At 29.1% G+C, this 22,275-nt stretch overlaps 2 protein-coding genes across 3 annotated transcripts; one reads left to right on the top strand and one right to left on the bottom strand.

Moving 5' to 3' along the window:
• Positions 1-263: 263 nt before the first annotated feature.
• On the bottom strand, positions 264-7,947 carry LOC111030188. Of its 2 annotated transcripts, none has more exons than XM_022309579.1 (10): positions 7,834-7,947; positions 4,900-6,415; positions 3,595-3,698; positions 3,266-3,527; positions 2,978-3,206; positions 2,693-2,914; positions 2,339-2,626; positions 1,762-2,274; positions 828-1,024; positions 264-764 (listed from the first exon to the last, which is right to left on the bottom strand). In XM_022309579.1, exons 2-10 carry the CDS (start codon positions 5,086-5,088, stop codon positions 651-653), a joined length of 2,118 nt encoding a protein of 705 aa, XP_022165271.1. In that variant the 5' UTR covers positions 5,089-6,415; positions 7,834-7,947; the 3' UTR covers positions 264-650. The 2 variants fall into 2 exon arrangements, with proteins under 2 accessions (XP_022165271.1, XP_022165272.1); XM_022309580.1 differs by lacking the exon at positions 7,834-7,947 and adding an exon at positions 4,527-4,623 and having other exon boundaries at positions 4,900-5,013.
• A 1,001-nt stretch (positions 7,948-8,948) lies between these two features.
• LOC111030189 (probable RNA polymerase II nuclear localization protein SLC7A6OS) lies at positions 8,949-12,276 on the top strand. The gene is made up of 6 exons (XM_022309581.1): positions 8,949-9,792; positions 9,922-10,047; positions 10,486-10,700; positions 10,791-10,943; positions 11,877-11,932; positions 12,095-12,276. Exons 1-6 carry the CDS (start codon positions 9,652-9,654, stop codon positions 12,238-12,240), a joined length of 837 nt encoding a protein of 278 aa, XP_022165273.1. The 5' UTR covers positions 8,949-9,651; the 3' UTR covers positions 12,241-12,276.
• Positions 12,277-22,275: the final 9,999 nt, after the last annotated feature.

Here is a 22,275-nt window from a genome sequence, read left to right as displayed (position 1 = left end):
ATTATCATTAATATTTAATAACAATAACTTAAACTATTTTATTTTATAGCTTATTTTATGTGAATAAATAAGTGAGAATAACCCAACTTGCCAAACCTAACACTAATCCTAACCTGCTTTCCTCCAAACATGCACATTTTTCGGATTTCCATATACTTAATTACTACTATAGGTATCACTTTTATTAATAAGTCATAGTTATTTTTTTAAATATCTCATTATATTTTTTAATACCTATAAATCAGCAAATAGGAAACACAATCATTAAAAAACTACTAATCACATTAAATAACATACTCAATAAGTAACAAACTATCATGTATCCAGATAGGCGGACATAACAGTAATTTTATTACAAAGACTGGTTCAATGAATATTATATGTATATTTTTTTTAATTAGTGTGTTAGGCAGTTGAATTAAATTAGTATTTACTTTGCGCAGGAAAGTCATAATAGATATCTAATATTTTACAAATGAAATAGTAAAACTATTAAATACTATAATAAGTTACATAAATTAAATTGTTCATTTTCAAGTATAATGTTTTTGTTACAAATGTAATAATTTAACAATTTATTTATTTTTATTTTTGTAAGCTTATAGAACATTAAAATTTCATTTCTAATATTAAACTAAATAAAAGTTTGATTAAACAGGTAGATGATTACTAATTTGGTTTAGAATATTAGTTTTGATTTCTTTAACAATATGTTTGTTCTGACGATCTTTAATTGATAATTCTTCAATTAAACAAAGTTGTTTCTAAAAATAAGATAAATAAACTATTACATAAATCCTTATAAAAAAGGGAACAAGAATATTTACTTGTACATCTGCAAGAACTGACAATTTTATGATGGCTGGTTGATCATTTGAAAGTTCACTAAAGATTCCATTACGAACTGCAATCAAAGCATCTTGATCTAGACATTCTAGTATGATGGTTTTTGTAATTTTGTCATCCAAAACCATTGTGACTATTTTTCCAAAATAATTCAAATATAACGTTTTTGGCATATTATCTAGAATAAAAAAATGATCATTCAAAATTATTTTAAGCTTGGCACTTTACATTTACTTTGGTAAGTAATCATATACAATGGAGAAAGCTATAGCAAAAATTACAAGCACAATTCCTGCATAAGAATAACAATTGTTTAAATTACTAATGTGACACAATACTGATTATGCAATGTGCTCTATATTTAATTTTACAAACGGATACATACATGTATAGTACACATGCTATTATGCTTTATACTTCCTTAGTAAGTGGTACATTAGTAAGAAGTCCTAATACTGTTCAAAATACTTAATTATCAACTATTAGCAGTATTCGGAAAAAACATTAGTTATTCATATTTAATAAACAATACATGAACACCACTAGTATTTTTCAAATAGAAGGTGAACGTAAATTACATTTATATTTTTAATAAATATTATATGCATAAATATTGATTAATAATGAATATTATCATATTAAACAATAACATTTTTCAATTATAATATTCCTGTTATATTTATTTTATTACAAATTATAAAAATAAATTAAATGAAATCCCAGTGGGCACGACTCGACATAAAATAATAACAATTAGTAATTACAATAATACCTATTGTAGTTTCTACAATTTTGTATTAGTATTTAAATTTTAAGCAATTTTAAAAATAAAATTTTAATTTAAATGCAATAAAACCTCTAACTAACTGGAAGAAACACTAATTTATTTAACTTAGTTATTTATTAACCACTTACCAATTATATTTTTATAAAATGATTTTGATGTTCTATGTTTATTTTTGTTTGTAATAACAGTTAGGCAATCAATTAATGATATGTTTTCTGGAAATTTAAAAACGTTTTTATGTCTATCTTCCAAAGGATTCATCACCAGGATCTTTTCTCGTTTTTCAGCTTTGACAAAATATAATGAATTCAATTTTATTGGATTTAACGGAATAATTAAACAACGATTAGTTGAATCATTTTGTACTTGACACACCAATTCGCAGTGTACTAAACCAGACGTACAATTTTCAGCAACAGTAGCCAATAAACGGTGTTTCACCATTAATGGGTGATTATTGTTGAAGATATCAACATCAAAAAAATGTACGCGACAATTTGACGATAAATTGTTATTGTCAGTAATACGAACCAAGAGTTGCCAAATTGAAGATGGAAATGATAACCATGAACAATCAGTGGAAAGCTTGATTGCAAAAATATATTCATCTTGGCAAGCTCCTAATTTGACAGCTTTAGCACCTACATTTAAAAATTGTTAGTATTTTATTATTATCTGTTTATAAAATTAAATACACAATACAACCTGAATAGATTAAAATGTTTAATGAACACAATTGAGCAACTAAATCTTTGCGAGCAACAATAGACACTGCATTTATGTATTTATTCAAATTTTCATGTTGCTCTTCTAAAGACTCTATACTTTTACAAAGATTTTTTATGTTTTCTAAAATTGATTTTTCATTAAATTTAAACTTTAGTTCTTCTTCTTGAGTCACCACTTCATATTTAGCTGATAATTTATACACTTTATTTAATTGGGTCATTGCAATAATCATATTGGACTGAAATCTGCATAATGAGATAACTCCTAAAATATAAAGATTTAAATGTAATAAGATACTATAAATACACATTTTAAAGATTAAAATTGTACCTTTCAACTGAGTGACTACTTGTTTGACTATTTTAGAAAGTGGTATATCCAATGTAATTAAAAATAAATGGACACCATCACTTAAAATCACTGTATGGTCAACAATAAATGTAGCAACCGTTTTTGTAACTGCTAGGTAAATGTATGATGGATGAATATTTTCAACACAGTGCATAATTATAAGAATTCCATTAGATGACATTAACAGCATATTTTTTGGTTCTATAAATCAACAAAATTATAATAATATAAAAAGGTAAATAAAGGCAATCTCAGAATTATTACCAAAATCACAAAATTGAATATGTATAATTTTTTGTGGACTATTTAAAAATAATGAAACATTTTTACTCGTCACATTAGATGTTGTACAATATACTTTTGACTCTTCTGTTGCTATTATAAAGATATCTAGACTGTCAATTACACTTAATCCGAAAAGTTGTACAGCTCGTTGGCTACTGAACCAATCCCTCCAAATACAAGATACAAACGAAGTAACTACAAATGGAAACTAATTGTACATAAAATTACTATAATTGGTATTTGAATTCCTTTTTTCTATTTTGTTACCGGTTTCTGAGATCTAATTTGTTTGTTACAGGTATTGCATATAATTGGTTCATTATTATCATTAATAGATATTTTTAACATCTGTATTATTATAAATTCTTCCAGTGCTGTTATTGCAGCAATTCCATCTGAATAGCAAGTTGCTCCAAGTATTTCACATGGACACTTTTGAGAGTAGCAGAGTTTCCACTCATAACTGTAGAACAATGGCTGTTGAGGAACTTGAGCAGACATGGAACAATCAAATAAGTCTGGAGAATCTCTAAGACATTAAAATAAAATACATTTAGGTACGTTAAAGAATTTACAGTGATTACTGAATATATTACCGTTGAATTTGTTTTAGATAGTATATAGATCCGATTTTATCAATACAATACATTTTTGAATTAAAGGTTAGTATTGATATTATTGGATTACTTATTGGTACAATCTAGTAAAAAATCAAGATACACACACAACTATATTATTTTTTTTTTAATTTAATGAAATATCAGCGTATGTATTAACATTTTTATATTTTATCATGATTATGTTTGGTTTTTATTACAAATAATAAATAATGTTAAATATATACAATATACATGCATAAAATATTATAATATGTACTATAAAGTATAAAATACCTACATTATATTATAAGCAATTAGTATATACCACTTGTTTAATTATGACTGTTATTTATAGATCATATTATTTAATCTGTGATTTTTTATTCTATTCATATATTAGGTATTATATTTTAAATTTTAATGGAACATACAAATTTTAATTTACCTAATTATTTGAATATAAATAGGTAGCCAATGCTGAATAATATAATATATTAATATATAGAAATAATTTACAAATAGTTGAATAAATCTTTAAAAATCCTTTTAATACTGTAATATCACACTTGGTGACAACTAAAATTTGCAGGTTTACTACCTAGGTCAGGGGTCGGCAACCTTTTTTGACGGAAGAGCCAAAAGTTACAAAATACAAAATTTTCCAGATTTTAATGAGCCACTAAAACTTTTCGTAATTTTTTTAATATAATTTTTTTTTTAAATTCTAATAGACATAATAAAAGTAAAATTAATTATAATAATATAATAAATTTATAATAAAAAAAAACAGTTTTTAATAATAGGGAAATACATCAATGGGAGCATTGGCTTTGCATGTCTTTTGAAAGTTCTTTTAAATTTGGCTCATAACTTGTTGTTTTGAGTTTCAAGCACGACTCTAGATTTTTATTTGTTAGTTGGCTTCTTACTTTATTTTTTATTGTATTCATGCAAGAGAACGCTTGCTCACACGAATATGTTGATCCAAAAATTGCCAGCACTCCAAATGCCAACTTTTTCACCTCGCTTCATATTTCCAAAAGCAACAAAAATAATACACTTTTTTATATCATAAAATATTGTTTTTGAACATAAAATATTAATTTTTGTGTATGTAGCTGGGGAGCCGCAACTTTAGACCGAAAGAGCCACATGTGGCTCGCGAGCCGCAGGTTGCCGACCCCTGACCTAGGTATATAAGGTAAGTAGCCAAGTAGGTGCCCAATATTTACTAATTTAAAACTATTTTATGTTTCTCAAAATTTAATGAAACATATTCACAATTAATAATTAATAACTTACCATAGGTTCAATGGGATTCCAAAGACTAGCTTCAGATAAATTGTCTAATGAATATGAAACCATGACACAATTGTCCCATGAAACAAACAATTCCTTTTCATTATCCTTATGAAAGTGTGTATGTTTTGAATTAGTGTGTAAATACTCAGATTTTAGTAGTAGTTGTTCAAAATTCATGGAGAGTTCCATTGTGTACCTATGATTACTGAACTATGACAGTAGTGACAGTACGTCATAGAACATACTTAATTTCGTATAAAAAGATTTTGACAGGTTTTAATCCTTCGAGGATACAGAATATTATCATAAATACTTCAATGCATCAGGTACCAATGATTAGACCGAATGATAAACAAAAATTGGCGGTAAAATATTTTTTACATGAAAAACGAAAACTTATTGTGAATAATTTGTGATCAACGGCCCGCGGTTATTAGAAAAAATAGAAACAGCTTCCACGACGATCCTCTTACATTTTAGATTTTTAGCTGGGTATCAACTATGAGCTATCATGGTCCGGAAAACTTGCGAAGTTGGGTGGAAAATTTTACAACCGGTGGAAATGGCAGAACCCATAACAAATATCTGGTTGAATGTAGCTTTAGATTATTTTAAAAAGACGCAGTTCTCGAATACTGCCGATGCCGTAACTTCATTTATATAGGTACATTTTGGTTAAAGAAGCGAGCTTACAAAGATGTGTGTGCGTGTTTTTTTTTGTCTGTCAATTACTCTGCATCACTCATAATCTTCGAGGCAGTAAAAATTCTTTGATTTTTTACTTTAGTACTTTTATGAAAGAAAGGTGAATTCAGTTTTTTTTGTGTAACTCAATATCTAATAAGAATAACCGTAGATACTTTATTTTTTTTCAAAATTGTAAATATATACCTACATAATACATATGACCATTTCTATAGGTACATAATAATATTTTCAAAATATTTAGACTCTTTTCAGAGCTATTAATTAAATATTTTTTTTACACGTAACAACTATCATTTCATCTTGTTTGTACATGAAGGTAAAGTAAAAAGTTCACTTTAAATGTGCCGTAATTTGTTATACAACGACAGATAAGGTATGCGGTTTTTGTCTATCGACCTTTTTAGGGTCAAAATCAAAATTGTGTGGTTATTGGATGCAACCAAGAAAAATCTTGGGTTAGTGTAGGTAATTGGGGCACGTTCGTTTAAAATTAAAAAAACGAATACGTCTACGCCTCTACGGTACATAGAGACGCCACGGCGGAGTGCTCATATCAAATAGGCTTTATGAACATTACTAAACGCTGCGTTATACGATCCGAGGATAGGGTCTGAGTACCAGGGTCGCATAGACAGTTGCTACATTTGCTATAGTTTCGGTGCAGCGGCGGCAGTTGTAGCGATAATAGTAGCTACAGTACGTTCAACGGCCGGCACGACACAGCATACGTTCCTGTTACATTCTGGTAGTCGTTGCCTTCACCTATCACAATGTTGAGACCGCTCGCCGCTAGGTACCCACTGCGATTCTACCACCAACAAAATACATAATATAATCAATGATCACATGATAAATTGATAAGTCATTATTATTTTAGTTTTCACTAAAATGGCTTGAGACCAAAATTTATTGGGTCGTAAATTCGTAATAAATTGTATCAACTGTTGAAATACATACTTGAAAATAATAGTTAAGAGGACGTGTAACGGAAAAAATCACTTGAAAAATGTCTTTAAAAACATATTTGCGCGTTCCAATAATATGGATTACCGAGTGGTTTAATTGTAAAAACACCTATGAACAAAATTGTAGAGGAGAGTTATATCTGGTTCCGTAAGAGACCTGGTTTTTGAAATTTTCATTTTTAAGTCCTAATAAAATAACTTTTGAAAAATTTAAAAAAGTGTATTAATAATCATGATATAACTCATGATGTTTTAATGATATCAAAAATCAGGCTGCTTAGTGAACCAGATAAAATTCTCCTCTACAATTTTGTTCATAGGCGTTTCTACAATTAAACCACTCGGCAATCCATATTATTGGAACGCGCAAACCACAGAATAGATGTTTCATCTATTCTGTGGTACTATCATATAGATTCTAAGCTATAGAAATCTGTGATGCCATTATAATTTTGATCAACCCATGACTAAGGAAATTCTATTTGAAGTAATTCAGTCATTGGAAAGCATTGAATATAAGGTTTAATAAATATTATTTTATACTTTTTTCTGAGACTAAAATATTTGTAAACCTAGGTTGTTGCAATGGTAAGTGATATGGGACCAACAAATCGAACACTTTGGAACACTTTAAACATAAACACTGAAAGTACATCATTTAAAAACCCATTTAATGATAAAAATGTTTATGTTTTTGCGGATGTTCCACACTTAATAAAACTGGCAAGAAATCACTTATTAGATCATGGGTTTGTCTATGATAATAAGTATATAGGAAAAGAAACTCTGGTCAAGTTCTTATCCGTTCATTGTACTGAAATTAATTTGGCCTACAAAATCAATCAGTCACATTTGGATGTGACTGGAGCTCAACGACAAAATGTAAGACTGGCAGCCCAGGTTTTCTCTGATCGGTTGTCTAAAGCTATAGAATTTTGTGGAAAGGCTAAAATGTTAGACCATATTTCGAATTGGCAAGAGGTAACAATTATTTATTCCTTGTACCTTGTAGATTTATTAAATGTAGTTAGCACTGATGTATTGATGTTTCTACTTTTTAGATGAGCAACGTATTAAGTTTATTCAATGATTGGTTTGATTTGTTGAATACAAGAATGGCAAAAGATGGATTTACTAACAGCTATGGCTTAGACATTGAAAATCAAAATATTTTGTTAAATAAAATGACTCAATATATAAAAGATATGAGAGTCCATGGATCAAAATCTCTTATGCCTTTCCAAAAAGGTATTATTATTACCAATAAATCTTTTCAAAATCTATTCAATGATTTACAAAGTGAATATGACATAAAGTATATCATTTCTCGACGGCTCAACCAAGATGGTGTCGAAGCATATTTTAGTTATATGCGAGGTATGGGTGGTTCAAATGATCATCCTACACCATTGGATTTTAAATATCGGTAGTACCTATAATTAAATAAAATTGAACAAAATAACTAATTAATTAATTACACATACAACTATGTATCACTTGCAGATTACGTTGGTACGTTTTGGGAAAGTATTCAAATATACTTTTTACAGTTCACCGAAATACTGAGGATACCGATGAAGAATGTTTAGTTGACTCATCAATTTTGACTGCTGAAATATTACATGACTCAAACGTTGTTGAATGCACTTCTAATACATTGTCTTTTGTTGAAACCATTACAATTGAGAATGAATTAGATGTTCCTCAATCGTCTCTCGATTTGCTACATGAGTTTGAACTGGAGGTTAACAAATAAAACAAAAATTCATAAATAATATCCATGTTACCACTTATATCTAATGATACATAAATGTATCAAGTATTTTCTAAAACTTACTTTTTTCAATGATATTTTTTGTTTATGTTTCAGTTCTCCGGTAATGATGAAAATACATCTTTAGCTGCTACTGCACAAGACGTGATTGGTAGAAATGGATTGCAGTTTTTAGCTGGATATGTAGCCCATAGATTTAGATTAGAATATCCTGAATTGGGGTCAACTAAAAACGTTGATGGACCTAGCTGGATATCTACTTTAAATAAAGGGAATTTATTGCACCCCTCAAATAATCTTTTAGAAGCAATATGTTATACCGAAGAAGTCTTCAATCAGTTCCATGGTTCTGGTTTGAAAAAAAGCCCATTTATAATACAGAATGTATTAAATATAGTTAAAAAACAGTATAGTTGTATACCTGATACAGTGCTAAGTTGCTTCATAAGAACCAGAACATTTATCCGCTTGAAGCACTTGAACAAAATTATTATGAATGAAAAAAAATCTGTTAAGGATAAGAAATTAAAAAAATTTGTTAAATAAGTAATTTACTAGGTAGGTAAGTATAATATAATTACCATTATATTCCATACATTATTAATTATTGTGCTATGTTTATCTTATGTATTACAAATATTTTTTAAAACATTTGTTCACACTTCACAGTAAAAAATACTAAATAAGTTTGTTCTAAATGTATATCTAGTTGTTTAGTATAAATGAACTTTTAACGAAAACACAAATAACTTAAGAGTTAACACTTTAAAGTTCATAACGAATAACTATATAAAGTATAAATGATTAAATACTAAATGCTAGTAGAGTTTCGGAGTCCGGAAAATACACAATTTAAAATTTAAATAATACATTCTATAGTTATATTCATGAACAGAATCAACAGATGAAGTTATATCATGGTTATCGGTTATATATTCCTTAGAAAAGAAAACATATTTTATTGTTTCCTCCGATGACCACCAGCAAAGCTGCGCGGCTGATAAGCTGCTGACATACCTTGTTTGTTATATCATGATGCCACTCATTCCCGGCCTGCAGCTACACGCTGAATTATATCTTAGTCCATTGTTTTGTTTAAGGTCTATCGTTTATCTCATATTATATTCTCATGACTTTAACTTTTAAAATTTAAATAAAAATAGCCTTACAGGTTTTAATTTCTCTTCTAATCATTCAATCATCCATCATTGAGATATCGGATGTTGATTTGTGTATAGTTTTTACTTAAAGTCTGCACGACCTTGCATTAAGTTTAATTACAACTACTGTATTTAAGCAATAGTAATGGCGTTTGTTCGTGTTAAAAGGCGTCACAACGAAGATCCTTTTAACTCAATCGTTGTATCGCACAAGAAATTAAAAACTATCGGTACAGAGTTGAGTAGAGATTGTGTGTTTCAATTTGCTGCCACTTTAAAAGACGAGGTGAGTTTTTATACCCTACTATAACTAACTGTTAGTTAACTATAGGACTCATGCCTGCCTATGTAATAATATTAATTTAACAGTTTAATATTTTATCTTCGATTCTATTAAATTCAAATTTATTTTTAGAATGAAAACTTATCTCAAATATTGAAAGAGGTACGAGAAGAAAGATCTGTAAAAGTGTTAACAAAGATGAACAAAAACAAAAATATTAATAATGTGGTTGAACATTCTAAAGCAGAACGTTTGAAGGTTTGTCATTTATGATAGTCATTATTTATTACTCCTGAAGTCATAAAGTATGTGATTCCCTCGGTAAAAGTAACTATGAATAAAAATATCTAGATTAATATTTTTTCATATGTCTATCTTAGTTAAAAATGGTATAAACTGTAGTTACATTTTGAATTCTGTAAGTGAGCTCTAACTTCACCTGCGATTGAAATTGTTCTTTAGATATAGTAATTTATAATTGCTTTTAAACTAATATTAATAATGTATTTCCCTAATATCTTGTGCTAAGATGAGAGGGACAATACAATTCTTCAGTTTTTGTATTTCGCAAGTTGTACCTGCTTCTGAAAACATATTTAACTTAAACGCTAGATATTATATTTTGTAAACAGTAGACAATACTTATTAATTATTTCATGATTAATAATATTAAGTACTTACAATTATTTTGTTTAGCTAGTTAATACTCTTAGAGCTGTAAAACAAGACACAGTACCCATTGAAGAAATAGATGGAAAGAATTCAGAAATAAAAGTTGTTGATTTTGTTAAGCAAGTAGAAGATAATTGCAAGCCTTTAATAGATGAAGGAATTTCAATTGACTATGTATACGACTTGTATTATGCATCCAATAATGATAATAAATCAATTGATATACAAGATATTGATAGGTACCATTATAAATACTAAGTTATTACTAGTTATTGATTTTACCCACTTTAAGATAATTTAAAATTATATATTATATTTATTATTTTCAGTGTCCATGGATTAGATTCAGAAAATTTTTATAACATTTGTAAAAATATTGATAGCTCTGATAATGATTCCTCACATTGTGAAGATGATGATGATTCTAATGATGAAGGGAATTGGAGAAATGATTATCCTGACGAGGATGAAATGGATAATGAGTAATTTTATGTTTAAAATATATAATAGTTAGTTTTAACATTAGATAGTAAAATATTTTACTACTTGAATATATTTTATAACAACAGTATTTAGATATTCTACAAGTAATTATGCAACTGTTGACATTTGAGAACATTTAAAATAAATAACTAGCTCTGTTTTAGATTCATTGCAGATTGATGAGTGTATTAGTCACACAAGTATGATGGGCTTATTTTTCCAAAAAGTTACTTTTGTACTAGAAAAAATGTTTTAGTCTTGAATAGTGAAGGTGGTTTCTATCATCAAATTGGTTCTAATAAATATTTTGGGGGTCAACTGTTAAAATTTCTGTGTAGTTTTCAAAATAATTGCGATAAAAAAAATAGTAAACAAAAGAATATTTAAACAAGATAAGTTTTTGTCAAAATGGATTTTGTTATTTTGTTGTAATAATTATTGAATCATATGATGATTTATATCTATTGTATAGATACTTAACATTTTCACAAATTATTAAGATTAACATCTTCTAGACATAATATAATTTTTAAAATATTTTACCCTTTTTTATCAGTTTATGAGCTATTTATAGACTTGAAATATTGATATGTTTATGTAAGTATTAGAGGATGCTCGGTGTCTGCATAGAATCATTCATTTTATTTTGTAACTTAACACTTAACTCATCCAGTACAGTGACCTACTCAAGGAGATATCTCAAAAGTCAAAATATATTATATATCTGAGCTATTATCAATTTTTTTGTACATTTGAAAAATAGTATTTTTTGTTTTAAATTATTGAATTGTACCTACTGAGTTCAATTTTAAAAAGATCATGCTGATGTAGTACTGGTACGCTTACTCTTCTAAAATATAGATCTATCTCAAAGTTAATATTAATAATATCTCTTTGTTACCATAAATTAATAATTTTTTTTTGTATTTCAGTGAAGATGATTATTGTCAAAATCTGGTTTCTAAATCAAAACAATGGAATATAAATGGTGAGTATATTTATTATTTATCATATTTATTAAATTTTATAAAACTTAATATTAAATAGTTTGTTTGTGTTTGAGAACAGTTTTAATGTGGGATACTATAAGTATGCAATATGTTATACATATAAAAATGTAATAATATTTTATAATAATGTATTGTTTTAGATGATAGCAGTTCTGACACAGAAGAAAATATTGAAGACTATGATTTACGTTTTGCAAGATATAAAGAACGCGTGAAAGCAGAAGAACATTTTTTTTATAATAGTATAGATGAAAGTTCTGGTAGTACAAATGATTCAGATGATTAGATTTTGTAAAATAAATATTTATGAATGTGGATCAGCAATGTTCAAAAGATTAAATATTATTGATGTTTGTGTCAGTATAATTTGTATTTTCATAAACTATATTTAAAAAAAAAATGTTATTTTATGTTTTTTACTCTTTTAATTTTATATAGTAAATAATTATCATAGAAGTTACTAATTTCTCTGAATTTAATTAATATTCAAAATAAACAAATACAGTAAGGAATTATGCCTATTAAATTTATTTTTACTTTTAAATGTTAACCAGCATATCAATTGGATATTATGTTGATTAAAATTGAAGATTTTAGATTAGTAATTTATAATACAATGATGATTATTTATTTTCTGACATAATATTAAAACTTCAACTTCTCAATCTTCAATCTTCAATTTAAACTTCCTCTGTAATGAATTAGTCCACAAAGATATATTTATTTATTCATATTAAACAGTGAACTCAGTAAAGCTTGCATTGATGAAATATTTTGTAATTAATCAATGTCATTAACTATTTTGGATGTTCAAGAACTTCAATGAACTTCTGACTTCAATAATGAATAAATGGTATGATGTTTGTACAGCCATACTTAACTATTGCCCTCCAAGATTTTATAAGCTGTTAAAAAATAAAAATGAAGACACTCATTTAAATACTATAAAATTATAAATTTATTTTTGCCCTTTGTGAATTTTTAATCTTTTCTAAAGCACCTATCTAAACCCTAACTAATATTTTGGAACTGTCGGTACAACCCAAACCGCTCCCGTTGAAAAAGATTCCACGAATATGTAAATTCCCAAAAGCCTACAACATTCGACAAGAATTTTTTTTTATTATTTTTTTTTTGCATATTAAATTTGAAAAACAACATTTTACATTTTACGATTTTGATTTATCATACCTATGAATTTTGTACGATTGCAATTTTTATAAATTATTTCGCCGATAGTCCTAAGTAAGTATTAAGTGGGAAGGAGTTTGTGTTGTCAAAAATGGGAGTCGTTATGGTATAATGTAGTTACTGGTGAGAGTAGGTGGTTAGTGGGTCGAGATGGTGAGAAAGTGGGTTATTAAATAGATATTGAAGTTCTTATAGCGGAGTTGAGATACAACGAGAATAACAGTGAGTGTTTTTAAATCAAATTGGAGAGATACTTTGTGGATATAGAATACCTATAGTTTTTGAGATGTTGGGATTTAGGGGTTCGATAAGATACTAAATGTAACCACCTATTACCTATAGGTTTTATTATGTTTCAATCCTTCGATTGGCTTGCAGCTCCATTGATTTCTGTTCTCCATAAATCTCTCCATTAATGCTCTTGGCATAATTCTATCGTCGGACTTGAGTTTCAAACGTCATATAGAAACCATTTGTGCAAAGACTTAGAAATTTAGGTCTTATTAAACGTAATAACTGTGCGGATATGAGTTACGCGTGTCTACAAGTCCTGTAGGTACTTTGCTCTAGTTCGGTCCGTCTTGAAGTTTGGTCCACTGATTTGGAACCCCCGAAAAATAGGCTTAATCGATAAAATTAAAAGAAATGTCATTATAATGATTGCCTTTAAGCTAAATTTGTATGATTTACCTATTTCCGAAGTCGAGAACTAATGTAAAATATCCCCTATAGGAAGGCGTGATTCAATGACCGTCTATTTTTATATAAGCTATTAAATGGTACTGTCAACTGTCCTGAGCCCTTGAGTCTTATTGGCCTTAGAGCATCCTCCAGTTAATACTAGAAATAGTTCCCTATTTTATATTGCATCGAGTAACCCCAATTTTGTTCTCCATAGTACCACCAGTAGAATTCTACATTATTGTAACGATAATCTATCTGACTTCGATTTCTTTTTCGATGATAATAGTAATTTGAAAAAAACTACTTTGTTTTTAGTTTATTTTATTATGTTACTTGCAGAGAATGTACTAGTACTAGCTTTTTACTTATTCATATTATGTTATTTCCAATTTATATATACTGTTCAAACTCTCTACCCTCGAGGGCGTTACGTTCAATAAAATAAAAAGTAAAATAATTATAATTTATTACACATTTTATATTATACACCCATAATTGTGAATACTAAAATAACATAAATTATAATAAGTTTTTAATTGAATACAATTGATATGAGATTACAAATTAGGAATAGATATAGGTATCTACTGTAATCGATTAGTATTCAAATTAATGTTACTTTTTTCTTTCTTTGTAGGCTAGAATATTCCTGGACCTTTTTCAGTAAAAGTTTTATAATTTGCATGAACGTAAGTAAGGTAAGGGGGTGGCTTAAGAGAGCTTACCCCACTCTCAGTGTAGGTAGGTTATCTTTATTAGAAATTAATTATATAATTTATGAACTAAAAAAATACCTTATACATTTATAAACATAGATCCATCGAGACTTAACGAATAATAGTAAGGTATTGCCATAACTTTGACCTTAATCGGTCAAGTCGTTCAAAAGTTACACGATTAATAAGTAATAACAACTAGAATACACTCAAGAAGTCAAGAATTATATTATAAATGCCCAAAGAAGAAGATATACTTATGTATACTTTATAACTTTATTAAACCTTTTTTTATTAAATTTGTACAGTAACTACTTATCAATTTACATTTAATTTGTGATTATTTTAAATTGTATTATAAATAAAATTGTGTGTATGTAGTAGCTGGAAGGCAAATCTCCCGCTTTTTGTTCTTGAAACATTTTGGGCTCAATCCCTATGCATTCGAGGACCCTGTTTACATCTAGATATGATCATTTGATTCATTGAGACTTTTAAAGAGTGTGTAGCTTTGTTTTTCAATCCATCATAATATAGGGTGCTATAGAGTGGCTCACATAGGTATTTATTTTGTTTCGGTTCACAATCAGTATTTTATAAAAATGTCGTCTCCATATTAGTATGTTATAGGTACTCAATATATTAAATATGAAATATGAAATCGTAATACCTACTTAATTGTTAACGTTTTCTCCAAATCGGCGAACAAGTAGTATCAATGTATAATTGTATACTACCTATAGAGTAGGTAAGGTACCTACTAGAACTATATACCTGTATGGCTACCTATATATTATATAATATGTTATATGCGTAACATATTATGCATTTGTGCCTTGAGGAGTTGATAATTTGAAATATTATATTATAATGTCTATATTATATATTCGTGGTGTAAGTAACAATGTACTAAGTATCTATATGTAAATATAAAATATAAATACGCGTATAGATATGTTGTCGAAAAACTAAAACTAAATACCTATATGCCTATAGGTACTTGACTGACAAACGTCAGTTATTGGACTATAGGTAGGTTAGGTTATTTGTAATAATTAATATTACAACCTACCTACTACGTATTGTGCAATTATCATCTATATGGGCAAAGGTGGCAGAAGAAGAGGTAAAATGCTTACATGATTCTCACTTATTCCATGCATGGCTCAATATAATCCCATCCTTTAATTCGCGCACACGCTATTACGCACACTGTACACATAATACCATGACGCATACGTGGTACGTACACGGTTCGTGTGTGTGTGTGTTTAGGACTGCTGTAGTGTGGGTACCTACATAGGAAAGAAAAAAAAACGTGTTTTTCGAGTGTGCCGCCAAAGTTGTCAAATTACCGAAGTTTATTGCAAACGCCCTCCCGTGGGATGACTATCTGTATGTGTATATATGTAATATGTATGAGACATCGAACCGCCAGGGAGGAGAGGGTAGTTGTGGCAGTGTGTTGCAGGAAGACTTCATTTTTCGCTTACACGAGCGTTTCCTGTGTCGTCGGCGGCGTTTATTTTCCGCGGCCGTACGAATATTGGCGGACGTGCATTCGAGATTGGACTATTATTTCTTGCGATCATTGCCAGTCCGGCAGTGTCTGGTTGGCAGTTGCTACTACATATTGCAGTGGCGCCTTGCAAAGTCATTATAACAACTACCGATATACAATCACTACAAATAATATTACAATAATTAAAGAGCATTCGTAACCATTCACCGTATACACGTACATGGTATAAATAGTTTCTATAAAATACCCGATGAATACATTTATCGATTTAAGTGATTTGACCTACCTATTTTCTAGGTGTGCCCATTTAGTATGAATATCGGTAAGGTTATCGAGCATAAAACGATTGAGCATTTACCTTTTTAGCAACACGACTGAGCATAGAATGTTGTATGCGATGTTGCCACATTCAAGTTGCCGAAATTTTATAATTTATTATTTTTAGTTTTTACTTATTATTACATCAATTGGCAATTATTTTGATATTAGACTCGAGCCGTGAGCCGAGCCCAGGTTTATCGACAATGTTATTGGTTAATAAATTAGGTCTTTATCTAATATTCAAGCTTTCAACCAATATTTAAATCGTAAGAATACGGAATCTCTATTAATATATTTAAGCCAACTTAGAAACAGATACCAAGGCATATAAATTAAATTTATTATTATACATTTCAACTTCACGATAGGCAGTAACCAGAAAGTATGAATATTTTATCATTATTATTATCAAACATGAAACAGATCTATAAATACTATGTATACTATTATAATGTGACTATATAATGTTATTTTTTTGACATGTTATACTTTGGATTATTATAATTATATAATTAAATATTTTTGTATAATGCAGTTCAAAATTGAAAATGGCAACGTTGCAGAGTTTTTTATGCTCAATCATGTAGGTTTTCTTTTGTATTTCGATTCCTTTTGATACGAAGACAATTTTGCTCAATCTTGTCGTAAAAAATGTATTTTATGCTCAAACGTGTCTCAGCCATGAATATAGGTTCTCATTGCGCAAATGTTCATCATCACGTTTAATACCTATATAATTCCATATAGGTACCAACTACAAATATTATATGACATTTAATAGGTATAATATGTAATTATTCAAGCCCGGATTAACACTATAGTAGGCCCTAGATCTATGTGCTAATACCGTCCTGTAGCGTTCAGTATTTAAATGATTAAGAAAGCTAATGTTTGGGAGAGCTAGTGTTGAATCTCAGTGTTTTAAGCCTTTAAAAACGAAAATATTTACAACATGAATATCATCATGTTATTTTACATTTTAAGCACATAATAAGTTCTATTCTTGTTACATAGTTATGTTATTATTACTTAATACTACAATAGGAATATTATAAGTTTAAAAACAAGTGTACCTCTCATAAATGGTGTCTCCCAATAAGCCACGAAACAGAGGACTATATTTCATGAAAAAAAAGCAATAATAATATTGCGTGTGAAAAATGTTGCAACCCAGAAAGTTAACAAAATCGAAAATATTCTCTCGACGGTTTCCAATAATAATGACCAAAAAAATTGTTTTTAGCGAAAATGAAGATAACCTACTGTAGTACTATTTTCTAAAAGTGAAATGAATTACTTTAATCATAGTAACATCATCAAGTATACTAAGTAATATCACTAATATAGTAATATCATAGGCTGACAGACCGTCTACGCTCAGAATAGTTTTTCATTCACAATGATTTTATATCACTGAATTCAAATTCAACATCACTCATTACAGTGACCCACTTGGCACTTGTGACCTACTGTACAACAAAGCGACATCTCCTTACACGCTTTTTGAATGAATAACAAACATGATTTTTTTTTTAAACAATATATTAATTATAATCCATATTATTATTATCATCGGTTTCATAAAACTAAGTAGGCAAGGTGTACTGATAAGTTATAATTACACTTTGTTTATATTTTATATAATAATATATTAGCCATGAGGTATATCCACAGATAAACATTTAATATATTACCTGAGATAATTCTTTAGTTCACGTTTTCACAAGTTGTAATTAGGTTTAATAATTTATCAATTAAAGTAAATCATCAATTTGATATTTTTAGTCTTGATCATACAATCAAAACGTTTGTTACTATTTTTTTAAATTTTAAATTAATGCATTCATAATAGTATTTAATAGGGTTCCTAATATTTTTCTGGTCGACACAAAATCAACAAAACATAGTTACGATAGATTTGACTAGCATAAATTATTTTTGTAACTCGAAAATTATTTTCACGTATTGATCACTACCCACTAGCTAAGCTACCTTGAAGTTTGCGCATCGTGTTCCATACGTTCCCAGTATTAATTGTTGTATCGTTGTACGTTGTTAAGTCATATAATAAAATATGTCTACCGTAGATTCTAACGACACGTAATGCTGGAGTTAACGGAAGGAGAAAATATGAAGAAGATATTTGAAGAGCAAATTATATTTGCAAAGTTCAACATTCCAACTAAATTTTCGACACGGGTTGGAACTTGGCCGACGTTGAAAAGACACGAGTCTACGCCGAACGTGGCCACGACTTGTCATCAACCAGCCGCAGTAGGAGACTCCGAAGTCTACCAACAGTGTTTGTCCGCTCCGGCCGAGCTGCCTTGCAAGCCGTTTGAGCTTTTTGACGTGCTGACACAAAACGGACCCCCATTCAGTCCATCGGACCTCGAGATGTCCGTTCCAAAGGACGCAGGATTCAATGCGTCGCTGCAGGATAATGGTGCTGTGAGTTCGATGGATACGCCGAAAGGAGTTAAAACGTTATTGTGTATGTTCGTGCAGTCGGTGCCCGAACTACCCGCAACATCGCCCAAAGTCCGGGTGACAAGCGAATTTGAAGACTGTTTAGCGCAGATTCGATGGTAAAATTCAGTGCCAAATATACATATAACTTTTGGACTGGTGGGCCATCCGGAACGGGAAACAGAATGCAGTGACGGCAACGAGCAGGAGTTGGTTAGTGACCCGATAAATCCTAAACGGCGTCGCTCAATATGGAGTCGGACGAAGAAATTCGTCCGGCGCATGTTTTGCTGCGCCGGTTAGAGGGTTGGTTAGTTGCTGAATGAAGTAATTCATTATTACCGAAATAATTAGAAAACAATTTTTGTTCATGAACTTGATTTACATAAATAAACTTAGTTTTGTTATGCTACTTGTCTAGTTGGTTTTTAAGTGAAATAGTAGTATATTATAATCAAACGCATCAACATTCAACACCCTAGCGTAAAATTAATTTATGTAGCTTGTGAAAATCGTAACTATATTGTAAATCTTTAGCCTCTAAAATATTGTACAAAAAAAAAGTAAATTTTGCATTAAAATTGATATTCAAATGGATTTCCAAATAATTAGGTTATTTATAGTTATATTTTAGATAGTTATATTACTTAAAATACGTTTGTACAAAGAAAAACTAGTTCTGAAATTAAATATGCAGAAAGTACAGGTTGATACTTTATACAACACAATATTTGATCAGATTTGATTCATCTTGTGTGCAAACACAGGTGCAATGTCAATTAAAGTCGGTCTTTAGTTATAACTTATAAGTGTTCTAACTTATAAAAAGTGCTGGAGAGTTGTAGCATTTGCTAATTATTATTTATTTTTGTCTCTAGCAGATAGTGCCACTGACACTCATGTCAACATTATGTTACAATTATCTCATATATTAAATTTGAAAATTCTGTTCTTTTTTTGTACTTGTATTATTTTAAAAATGAGGGAAATATTTCATTCCTATATTTTACATTTATTGACCAGTTGTCCGGAACACATTATTATTATCATGTTTTGCGACAAAGTCAGTCGCTCACAAGACTCAGACGACATTTGAACGATACTTTAATACGTGACTCGCGCTGTAAATATTATCACATTTTCTTATTCTTATATCCAGGCCCGGATTAACACTACCGTATGCCTTAGACCCATGTGCTAATACGGTCCTGTAGTGTTCAGTATTTTAATAATTAAGAAACCTAATGTTTGGGAGAGGTAGTGTTGAATCTCAGTGTTTTAAGCCTTTAAAAACGAAAATATTTACAACATGGAAATCAAATATTAACTTTTATAATTATAACTTTATCTGATAACAATTTTAACACGTCTAAAATACATTTTATTTTACTCAAAACATATTATTTAAAATTAAATTACCAGAAACCACAAAAAACAACTTATTTTATACCATTTTGCATTTTCTTCCTCGCCGACCGACCATGTCCTGCATGACCGCGTATAATTCTTATTCTTATTATTATTATACAATATATTGAATGTTGATGAATGATGTGTGTGTGTGATTATTTATATTACTTGAATGATATTATTTTTAAATTATTTCCTAAAATACTCTAAACAGTAATCGTGGCCATGCCCCCCCCTTAATCCAGACTTGCACAAGCGTGAGTTACAACAAATTCGGGCAGTTGAAATTAAATTAATAGTTAACTGTAATAAATAACTAATATAACAGAATCTCTAGAATCAACAATATTGAAATAAAATTAATTTACAACACTAAAATATAATAAAAAAGGGTTCGCATCAGCATATTTTCGTACGCCCATTATCTCGTAAATATAAATATTAAACACCATATAGGCCAAATATTATACCTAATTTAAGAACAACAACATAATATTTCTGCGGGTAGGATTGATATCGGTCACGCTCATTATAATTATGTATACGTCTTTATAATATACTCGTATAATCATTATTATTAATAATATATATTGTTTGTGTTGACACTAACAAAAAAAAAAATTCTGCTCACGAATTATAATATTATTATCAGCAACGTCATAGTCGCGTACGTATTTTAGGGAATACAGGGGAAAGGGAAACTTTTTACCACACCCTAATTATGTATACGTATATAATATATAACGATGCACCGCTGCGACCGGATGCGGAAGACGAGCGGCGTTGGCGGCGTCGTATATTCGAGTCGCGCGTTCCCCGCCGCCCGGTTATAATATAATAATATATATTATATATATACGGTTTCAGACTACGCGCGTCTGTATTAATTGAGAGCGGACACCTAATGGCTTACATTTGTTATTTAACATTATACAGGTCGCAGTACAGTTACCTTACAAAGTAGATGTACATTAATCACTTTTTAAAATGTAAACGTTTATAAAAAATTTGTTATTTTTGAAGACACTTTTTCTAGCAGAAAAATGCTCTTCGACAGTGGTTTCTCGATTTGGGAAAAAAATACAAACATTTGTAAACTTTTTAATAATAACATTGAAGTAATTGTTTGGTAACTTCGGTTATCATAACGTTAGACCGTCTTCTTTTAGAATCGTTTTTCATCGTATGCAATGATTTTGATCATTTAATTTAAATAAATGAAAAACGTTATATATATTATATTGCAATGCCAACTCTAGTACCTAACCTGCCTATAGTAATAATTCATGTTACTATAGAGGGGAAGAGTAATTCAGAAGAGATACAAATAAAACAATTTAAAATATACTTATAAATTTATAATTATATAACATTTCATAATTTATTACCGTGTTTTAAACAGAGGGTGAGCACTAGGGGTATACCCTCAACATTAAAGAAAAAAAGTATTCTTGGTTTTAATTATAATAACTTATTTTAACGTTACAATAATACTGTCGGGTAAAATTATGACTTTATAACCACTATTTTAGATAACATTCTCAGCTGATGTCTTAAAAAGTTTAAAAAGTTAAATTGAGTTTAAATTAATTTTTGACTATTCCAAAACATTTCAGAATAGATAATTTTTTACAGTTCCAAGAATAGCGAGAACTCAAAAATGTAGATGTATTTGCAGTATTCTTAATAATGAGTTTTGCCCTTGCCATAGGGTTTCCATTTTTAAAAATCCATATTTCGATGTCTTGATTCTTCTTTTAATGGAAGGTTTAAATTAAATTTAGATATTTTAACTTCGCTGTCTAGAATTTTGCTTGATACCGTCTAAAGTATTCAACCCTTTTATGGTGCCGGCTACATATTATTTTAGAGTCTGCAGAAGTTCGATTATTGATGATTTTAAACTAGCTTATGATTTTTATGGAGACGATTTATATTCAATTTCATAAATAACCATATTAAAAAAAGAATTTGAGTCATGCCAAATTAAATGGAAGACGGAAAAAAC

This window comes from Myzus persicae, unplaced genomic scaffold (genome assembly GCF_001856785.1).
Source record: "Myzus persicae strain clone G006 unplaced genomic scaffold, MPER_G0061.0, whole genome shotgun sequence".
NCBI lineage: Eukaryota > Metazoa > Arthropoda > Insecta > Hemiptera > Aphididae > Myzus > Myzus persicae.
The sequence above is the reverse complement of the archived record's forward strand: the minus strand, read 5'-3'. Positions and strand labels throughout refer to the sequence as shown.